At 40.6% G+C, this 10,738-nt stretch overlaps 1 protein-coding gene across 1 annotated transcript in view; it reads left to right on the top strand.

The window, feature by feature from the left end:
• Galphai (G protein alpha i subunit) overlaps positions 1-10,396 on the top strand; it is an 84,949-nt gene extending 74,553 nt beyond the window's left edge. Inside the window, exons 2-5 of the mRNA XM_067787650.1 lie at positions 6,130-6,601; positions 6,694-6,788; positions 9,842-10,030; positions 10,106-10,396. Coding sequence (XP_067643751.1) covers positions 6,130-6,601; positions 6,694-6,788; positions 9,842-10,030; positions 10,106-10,296 — 947 coding nt within the window. The 3' untranslated portion in view covers positions 10,297-10,396. The remainder of the gene's footprint in view (positions 1-6,129; positions 6,602-6,693; positions 6,789-9,841; positions 10,031-10,105) is intronic.
• Positions 10,397-10,738: the final 342 nt, after the last annotated feature.

Raw genomic sequence — 10,738 nt, forward strand, 5'->3', positions numbered from 1 at the left:
AAGAGCCTAGAATTATGCAGCGTAAACTATAAAAGCGGGGCAGGCGAGTAAGAAGTAATTCAGTTTGATTTGAGTTGTCAAGCAGTTGCGATTAAATCGATATCTAGCGAGCAATAGCAGTACTATTTTGAATAGTAGAGTTTCATTGAGCTATCAGTCAGTGTGGTTATTAAGCAAGCTATTCGTTGCACAGTTTGAGTGTATTGTGAAGTACTTTAATAAAGGCCATTTTGCATTATTACAAATTGGAGTTATTTATTCAACAGTTTAGTGATTCGAACTTAGCAGAGGATTGCAAATAAGAGGATTTGCAAGCAAATTCGTTACAATTGGTGTCAGAAGAGGAATTGTTGAATAAATTCCAGAGGACAACAACGACATGGCAAAGTTCAGTGAATTGAAGATCCAGCAACTAAAGAAGGAGTTGGAGAGCCGTGGATTGAATACAAGCGGCGTTAAACTTGATCTTCAGGCACGGCTACGAGAGGCAATGGAAGCGGAAGGAATTGATGTGGAAAAGTATGACTTTCATCTTGATGGCGAGGAAGTAACAAAAGTTGAAGAGAAAAACGAAACATCGCAGACAGTTACGAGCACAGACTTGAACATGATTTTGGCTGCAATATCTGCTCAAACATCGACAATGTCATCACAGATGGAATCCCAAGAGACACGAATAACATCGAAAATTGAAGCACAAGAAACGCGTATGGCAGAAATGTCGACACAGATTACATCAAAGATGGAGACACAATTGGAAGAACAGAAGACATATTTGGCATCTCAACTGGAAGCGCAAGAGGCACGTATATCTGAAATGTCGGCACAAATTTCGGAACAGGTATCAGCGCAGCTCTTTGTGAAACTGGAAGAGCAGGATGCAAAAATTTTACAACTCGAGGACAAAATTGATGCCGAAATAGAAGCGTTAAAAGGTCGTATGGAGCAGTTACAACTAAACCGCCCAGCTGTTTCAGCGAGTAATCCAAAGGTAAAGACACCATCCTTTGACGGTTCTGTTCCTTTTCAGGTCTTTAAGCTACAGTTTGAGAAGACCGCAGCAGTGAACCAATGGAATGCTGAAGATAAAGTTGCAGCTCTGTTCGTGGCACTGAAAGGGCCTGCCGCGGAAATCTTACAGACCATCCCAGAGTACGAGCGGAACTACTACGAAACATTGATGAGCGCTTTAGAGAGACGTTACGGAAGCGAGCATAGGAAACAGATATTCCAAATTGAGTTGCAAAACCGCTACCAAAAAGCAAATGAGACATTACAGGAGTTTGCTTCAGATATTGAAAGATTGGCTCATCTTGCAAATGCAGACGCACCCGTGGAATACACTGAAAGGGTAAAAATCCAGAGCTTCATAAATGGCATACGAGATGTGGAAACGAAGCGGGCTACATATGCGAATCCAAAACTAACGTTTGCTGAAACGGTATCGCATGCACTGACTCAGGAAACAGCCTCACTTTTGAGTAAGCCAGCGTACAAAGCTCATCGCGTGGAAGTGGAAAAGCCAGACTGGGTAGACGCAATTTTGGAAGCATTGAAGGGTACGCAGCAGAAGAATAATGATGCAGTCAAATGCTTTAAGTGTGGAAAGCCAGGGCATATTGCGCGTTATTGCAACACCAACCCTAACAGTTCCAACAATGTGGGTGGTCGTAAACGCAGAGCAGAAGGAGATGAGCAAATCTCCAAGACAAATCATTCGTTAAACTAAAGCGAGTCAGCAGCAAGGGGCGACAGCTGACTCCCTCAATTGAATGCCCCATAATCTCTATCTCACAAATTGGAAGAAGGTCGAGCAATCTTACTGTCGGAGGACATGTGGATGGAAAGGAACGTTTACTGACTGTAGATACGGGTGCATCTCATTCCATCATTCGAGCGGATTTAGTCAACAAGATAAGACCATTGCATGGAGCAAGATTGCGTACAGCCACTGGAGAAGACAGCACGGTTCTAGGAGAAGTATCATGTGAAGTCGCAATTGGGAACGTCACGGTAGTACACAATTTTATAGTGGCAGAGATTGTTGATGAAATCATAATTGGAGTGGACTTCTTAATCGACCAGGGCATCAAGATCGACATGCAAAACAAGACGATGCGATATAAGAACATGGATGTACCACTTAATTTCGGCTACGAGAGAGGCTACAGCAGTAAACGAGTGCTGGTGGAAGAGAGTCAGCGAATACCACCAAAATCCGAAGCAGTCATCTGGGCAAAGGTTGATGGAGATTGTGGGACAAACAAATTGTGGGTTGTCGAAGCAGCAAACAAATCAGCACTGAACATACTTGTAGGAAAAACCCTGGCTATGACAAAACAAGATGGACGTATTCCGGTAAGAGTACTCAATGAGTTCAATTCACCACTCAAACTGACTAAAGGAGCTATTTTGGGAAGATGCCAAGAGGCTGAAGTAGTTATTAACTGTGAACAGCTCCAGGAACACGTTTCAGCTAGTAATACTAATCTTTCAAATGACATCACGGCATGGACGCAGGGGCTAGAGGAAGCGTATCAGAGTAAGGCAAAACAACTGCTCCTAAAGTACGCGAACATATTTGACCAGGATGGTTCTAAACCAGGCCGCACCAACGTTGTGAAACATCAAATTGACACTGGAGATGCGAGGCCGATCCGTCAAGCTCCACGTAGTGTTCCACTGGCGAAGCGGGAAGTTGTGAGTCAAATTATACAAGAAATGAGCGACAGCGGCGTCATCGAACCATCAGCTAGTCCTTGGAGCTCACCGGTAGTACTTGTAAAGAAGAAGGATGGAAAAATGAGGTTTTGCGTGGACTACCGGAAGTTGAATGACGTTACGAAAAAGGATAGCTACCCATTGCCAAGAATTGACGACACTCTGGACTCGCTCTCTGGTACGAAATGGTTTTCCACACTGGACTTGAAAAGCGGCTACTGGCAAGTGGAGGTAAAGGAGGAAGACAAAGAGAAAACAGCCTTCAGCGTCGGAGATGGTATTTGGCAATTTACAGTAATGCCCTTTGGACTATGTAATGCACCAGCTACTTTCGAGAGACTCATGGATCAGGTATTGAAAGGTCTACATTGGAAAACATGCTTGGTGTACCTGGACGACATCATCGTATTGGGCAAGAATTTCGATGAACATCTTAAGAACTTGGAGGAAGTTTTCCAAAGAATAGCTGGCGCTGGTCTGAAGTTAAGTCCCAAAAAGTGTTCGCTGTTTAAAAAGGAAGTATATTATTTGGGTCACAAGGTAACGACAGAGGGCATCTGCACTGCGAAAGAAAAGATAGAGGCTGTAAAGGATTGGCCAAGACCGCAGAACCTACATGAATTAAGAAGTTTCCTTGGGCTGTGCACATATTACCGCCGATTTGTACAAAATTTTTCCAGCGTAGCCCATAGCCTCCATGAGCTTACAAGAAAAAATAAAGCTTTTGAATGGAAGAAGGAGCAAGAAGTGGCTTTCCAAACATTGAAGGAGCGTTTGTGCACTGCCCCAATGTTAGCATATCCGATTCCAGGAGCAACATTTATTCTAGATACAGATGCGAGTGGATATGCTATAGGAGGCGTTTTATCACAACTGGTCGATGGACAGGAGAAGGTAGTTGCATATTACAGCCGTTCGATTGGAAAACCAGAGAGGAACTACTGCGTTACGCGGAGAGAGCTGTTGGCATTGGTAGAGTGCGTTAAACATTTTCACAAATACCTCTACGGCCAGCGATTCCGTGTCAGGACAGATCACGCAGCTTTAAAATGGCTACTGCAGTTCCGTAATCCGGAAGGACAATTGGCACGGTGGATCGAGCGACTACAAAGCTATGACTTTTCCATTGAGCATCGAAAAGGTAGTACCCATGGAAATGCCGATGCAATGTCACGAAGACCATGTAGTTTGGAATGCAAGCACTGTTCAAAAGCCGAGGCTAAAGAAGACATTATAGATGTCCGGCTAATGACTATAACATGTACAGATGAATGGGACAAGGAACAGCTAAGAAAGTGCCAGCTAGAAGATGCAGATCTGTCACGTGTTATGCAAGGGCTCGAACGAAATGAAAGACCAACCAGAGAAGAGATGTCAGCAGAGAGTCCCATTGCGAAGTCATATTGGGCACAGTGGAACAGTTTAGAATTGACATCCGGTTGCCTTCATCGAGCATGGGAGAGTGAGGATGGTAAATACAAGAATAAACTGATAGTTGTTCCCAGAAAGAGGATTCCTGATGTTCTCAGCGAGCTGCATAATGGTCCAAGCGGAGGTCATCTTGGAATCACGAAGACGCTCGAGAAGATTAAACAGAGATTCTATTGGGTTGGTTGCCGTCAGTCGGTCACTGAGTGGATTGCGAACTGCGAGGTTTGCAGCGGAGCGAAAGGGCCCAGAACACGAAGTCATGGCCAGATGAAGCAATATAACTCAGGTGCGCCATTTGAAAGGATCGCTATGGATGTCGCCGGTCCATTTCCTACTAGCAACGGCGGAAACAAATATGTACTGGTAGTTATGGATTATTTCAGCAAATGGCCAGAGGTATACCCAATCCCAAATCAAGAAGCGGAAACGGTAGCAGAAGTGTTTATAAACAATTGGGTTGCAAGGTATGGTGTACCAATGGAGTTACATTCTGACCAAGGCAGGAATTTCGAATCAGCTGTGTTCCAGGAAATGTGTAAGTCATTGGGCATTCGAAAAACACGGACAACTGCATTGCATCCTCAATCCGATGGTATGGTAGAACGATTCAATAGAACATTGGAGGAGCACTTAAGGAAAGTAGTGGACAAGTACCATAAAGAATGGGATACCCGCATACCATTATTCTTGATGGCTTACCGATCAGCAGTGCATGAGACAACGGGCCAAACCCCTGCAAAAGTAATTTTTGGCAATGACCTTAGACTGCCAGCTGATTTGAAGTTTGGGATAGATGCCAATGCGGAGAGAAATGTCAGGAAATCCACTAGTGATTTGGAAGAAGAGCTAAGAGAAGTACATGATCTGATAAGGCAACGAACAAAGATTATGAGTGACAAGATGAAAGCCAGATATGATAAAGCAATTAATTCAGAAGGTTTTCAGGAAGGAGATTTGGTGCTGTTATACAACCCGCAACGAAAAAAAGGTTTGTCCCCGAAATTGCAATGTAATTGGGAAGGCCCATACAAAGTTGTAAAACGGATCAACGATGTAGTGTACCGCATACAAACCATCGGTAAACCACGAACCAAAATGAAAGTGGTCCATTTGGAAAGGCTAGCAAAGTTTAGATCGAGAAATTTGTCTGATCGGGACGATCAGACTTAGGTGGAGGGCAGTGTCACGGATATTAGCATCACTAAATTATCCCATCACTAAGGCGATGCTAAGGCCATACCAAGCAGTATTTACGTTAATAATTCAATCAAGTATACACATATATAAGGCAACCCAGAGAGAAGTCACACACAGATGCATTTACTTATATGCCTATGTGCGCGCGAGAGACTGTAAACTACAAACATTCACATCAATAATTCAATCTTTATGTATCTACATAAACGAATAAATAATTGCGTCTACACATATGTACGTATACGAGCAGCGGAGCGGCAATGCACAAACACATGCATATATCTTATTTGAGTTGTCACAAGAGAGAGCAATAATTTGTGCACGTAGTTGTGGCTGGCAATTTTGTAGCCGAACTAACTAGTAACTTCTGGAAATCGAAGAGCCTAGAATTATGCAGCGTAAACTATAAAAGCGGGGCAGGCGAGTAAGAAGTAATTCAGTTTGATTTGAGTTGTCAAGCAGTTGCGATTAAGACGATATCTAGCGAGCAATAGCAGTACTATTTTGAATAGTAGAGTTTCATTGAGCTATCAGTCAGTGTGGTTATTAAGCAAGCTATTCGTTGCACAGTTTGAGTGTATTGTGAAGTGCTTTAATAAAGGCCATTTTGCATTATTACAAATTGGAGTTATTTATTCAACAGTTTAGTGATTCGAACTTAGCAGAGGATTGCAAATAAGAGGATTTGCAAGCAAATTCGTTACAATATCAATCAAATAATTTGGAAATTAAATAATCTGTCAAATCTTATAACCATTCTCCCACTTTATCTCACTTCAGGTGCTGGCGAATCAGGCAAATCCACCATTGTTAAACAGATGAAAATTATCCATGATAAAGGTTACTCACAAGAGGAATGTGAACAGTATCGACGAGTTGTCTATAGCAATACCATACAGAGCATGATGGCCATTATACGTGCAATGGGTCATTTGAAAATTGATTTTGCGGATCCATCGAAAACCGAAATAGCACGTCAATTCTTTACATATGCTTCCACAGCAGAAGAGGGTATACTTTTACCTGAAATTGTATTGCTAATGAAGAAACTTTGGGCCGATGCTGGTGTGCAACAGTCTTTTTCACGTTCGCGTGAATATCAATTAAATGATTCGGCAGCATATTATTTAAATTTATTGGATGAGATATCGAAGCCAAATTACATTCCAACATTGGAGGATGTGCTGCGTACGCGCGTCAAAACTACTGGTATCGTCGAGACACATTTCACATGTAAAGGAATGCATTTCAAGTGAGTAAAAGAAAAACTGAAATTGTGCATCTACTTTTTAAAATTTTCGATTTTTTTTTTTTTTTTATAAATCATTATTTACTAAATTTCAGAATGTTTGATGTTGGTGGCCAGCGATCGGAACGTAAAAAATGGATACACTGCTTCGAGGGTGTAACGGCAATCATATTTTGTGTCGCATTATCAGGTACAGATACATATTTGGGAAATCAATTTTAATTTACTATGGTATAGAAAGGTTGTCTCGCAGCACACCTGGGCCGACTGGCCCATTCTAAAACTAGGTGAGCTAGAGCCCCTCGTCCTTAAAAAGTGTTTCGTTAATATCCCAAACAGTGGGCACAAGGAGGAAGACTAAGTTTAACGAGCCGGACCCGTGCGCATCTTGCGCAACCAATATCAAAGTCTCTTATCAAATATCAACAAAAATCAACTGTTCTATCGATCAATTAAAACTTACAGATGGGCGCTACTGCCGGTAATGCGGTGCAAATATTCACAGCAGTGCCGTAGTACAAATAGATTTCTTTGTGTGCTCACAATCGTTTATTTTTAACAAATTCTTTTAATAAAATATAGGTAAAAAAAGCCCTACGACCAAAATTGCCCAAAGCTCGCTAATAGCCCGAATCTCCATCTTTACAACCAAAACTTTATTTATAGATTTGGATTCCAAATAAGAGCTAAAAAGGGACCCGTACATAAAAACAGCAATTAGAAATAATATATATGATGCTAAGAAACCTAGTTCGGTGTTCTCATGTATTTGGGACTAAGTATGTAAAGAAAACAACGTGGGTCTCAGGGTCCATCTAGCATTAGCTTTCTTAGTGAAAACGCACACGAACCATTATTCCCACGCAACAAGACGAGGAGAAATAACATTCAGCTGGTTTAACTCGGTCTTAACTTTTAAGCTTGTGAATTTTGGACACCACAATTCTCTCTGAATTCGACTCAATACGTCGCAGCACAAACTACTGTGCGCCAACTTCTGCTCCTGTTACCACATTTATTACTCATATTCCCTAAAGGTAGGAATATGGTGTGGAATTAAAATGCGACGGGAATCTGGTAAACCAGTTTACGGAAGAATCCAGTCTGAACAAGACGCTACTATGAGCTCTGTGTCCGTCGGAAATTTAGGCTACCCGATCACTACAGCGTCTACGAGGCGTAGGTCGCCGCTATAAAACATGCGGTAGATGGGATGCTATTCGCCGCTGCAATTTTAATTTAACATTTACTCAGCCAGACGGATATTAAAGTGCTAGGCTCTGTCACCGTGAGGTCGAGAACTGTGAAGGATTGCGGTAGCATTTAACTAATTGTTGATCAAAATTATCTGTGTGGTAGTCCATAAAGTTATCCCTGGCAACTGCCATGCCCATCTCATGTCCCGAGCAGGCACTGTTGAATTGAATGAGTCTGCCACTGAAGAGTTTGGGATCCCACTAGCCACTTTCTACATATCTGATATGTGGGCCTCGAGCTAGGTAAGACATCGCCGGGTAGACACCACGTCGTGATTTGTTACGAGATCTCTTTGGCCAATTGTTGAAATCAAGTAATCGGTGGAGCTATTACGGTGTATAAAAGCTCATATGTATATCCATGGTTATGGGAATGTTGACTGATCAATTGGAGTCTACAGGGTGCGTCTTAATATACTAGTCAGCCCCAGCTGTGTGTGCTCATATGAACGGGGCTCACCGGGTTATCTCTGGTATAGTAGTTCGATGCACGTTTTCTTCATACGGGAAATCTTAAGTGATTTCTTTATGTGCTTACAGAGATAACTTTCTAACTTCCTGGGAGGCGGACCTCTTCAATCAGATGTCTGTTGAGACGCCCAGGTTTCTGGGCAGAAACTTTTTGTTTAGGATTTAGATTCTCTAATTTATGGGGACTATTCTCGCCTCACTCTGCAGACAATGTTATGGAGACATAAGAAGACATCCCGTGGCAGTTTTTAGCGCTGTGTTTTGACTGGCCTGCAATTTCCTCCAAGTGCTGCTTGCAACAGTTTTGAAGATTTTGTTACGGTTTGTTGGACTTAAGAAGCAATTGCGGCTGCATATTCGCCATAATATAGATCATGATGGAACGCCAGTTTCACCGTTAAAGAATGTGGTGATACTACCGACCAAAAAAAGTCCAAGTGAGCTATCCTTCAACTGGACAGCTAACCTGCCTTGCTCAATAGTTAATCGGCAGCTCAGTTTCCAGGTACACCGGTGTGACCTATGACGCACATCACTGCTATAACGCATAACATAAAGATCATCTCAGTGGATACAGGGTTGTTGTTGTTGTAGTGATAAGGACACTCCCCGAAGGCCTTAGGGAGTGTTATCGATGTTAATGCTCCTTTGCTGGATGCAGATCCGGTGCGTTCCGGTAACAAGCACCATCCCGACCATCTCTAGAAAGATTTAGTATGACCACATGAAACCTACGCCATGGCTTCAAGAATACTGGAGTGGCCAACTCTGATTTTTACTGCTTTACAACTTGCTTGAAGTTTACAATACAGGTCGGCATTACTTCCAGAGCACTTGTAGTAATTGAGAGAAAGCCTCTGATGTAAACATCAAAATCTTAATCATTTGACTACTTTAAGAAATATACAATTTGTACTCTATTGAAACTAGGGACGGAAAAAAATTATTTTTTTTTTCGGAGTCGAAAAAGTTGTGTTCTCAGGTATCCCTATAGCAATATCATGTCGAATCATGCATCATTTTTATTTTTCGAAATTTTTCCATAAAAGTCCACATATAAAATTAAAATCTGTATTTTTATTTTTTGAGTCCGATAGAACTAGTTAAACTCGGACTTTTAAAAATAAAAGTCCGGAAATAAAAGTTAAATGCGGACTTTTATTTTGTAAGGCCAAAATAAATGTCCGGCTTGATAACAAAGAAACGGCTTATCCGAATTAAAAAAATTTTTCAAGCCGGACTTTTATTTTGGCCTTAAAAAATAAAAGTCCGGATTTAACTTTTATTTCCGGACTTTTATTTTTAAAAGTCCGAGCTTAACTAGTTCTATCGGACTCAGTTAATAAAAATAGGAAAATAATTTTTATCTTGATCCAAATATATTAAAAGTCCAAAATTAATAGTTTTTCAAGGAAAGATATTATAAAAGGAATAACAGTTTCCGTCCCTGGTTGAAACATTTTTCTTTTACAGTGAAGTTTTATAATATATTATTTTCAATTTCTTATTCCCACAGGATACGATTTGGTACTTGCCGAAGACGAAGAAATGAATCGTATGATTGAATCACTCAAGCTATTCGATTCCATTTGTAATTCCAAATGGTTTGTGGAAACTTCAATTATATTATTCTTGAATAAGAAAGATTTATTTGAAGAAAAAATTAAACGATCTCCACTAACTATCTGCTTTCCGGAATACACAGGTATGTGAAATGTGGCATTAAACCAATTATTTAAATAATAACGTAATATTTAATGATTAATATTATTTACCACAGGTCCCAATACCTATGAGGATGCTACCAACTATATACGCATCAAATTTGAAAGTCTTAATAAGCGAAAAGACCAGAAAGAGATTTATACGCATTTAACATGCGCCACAGATACGAACAATGTACGCTTTGTATTTGATGCCGTCACTGATGTTATCATTAAGAACAATCTTAGAGACTGTGGACTATTTTAAGTTACACATTTATGGATATCTATTTGTAATTTGATATGTTTTGCTTTTAATTAAATTTCGTATGGCACATTTGCAAATGGAGAGAGAAGTGCTCTCGGTATATTTATTGTAACTAAAATTCAACAACTGGTTTTCATTAAATATCATTGATGCTCTCACACATTTGAATGCTCTTGCAATAAATGTATAGATACAAAAATAACAGAGCTGGGCGCTTACGATTACAATTAGATTTTAATTATAATTGCTGTAGTTGTAAGCCTTGGTATATATCGACGTGCTGTACAAAAAGTAGCACTTTAAAATTTTTTCCAAAGAAATTGTATGTAAGGGTTTTGAAAGTGCTACTTTTTGTATGGCACATCGATATGTACACAGTTACATAGTGGTCATATCAATTTATTCAGAAAATTTCATAAAGAGCAGTTGAAAACCTTGAACT

Source organism: Eurosta solidaginis, chromosome 5, assembly GCF_040869045.1.
Source record: "Eurosta solidaginis isolate ZX-2024a chromosome 5, ASM4086904v1, whole genome shotgun sequence".
NCBI classification, from domain to species: domain Eukaryota; kingdom Metazoa; phylum Arthropoda; class Insecta; order Diptera; family Tephritidae; genus Eurosta; species Eurosta solidaginis.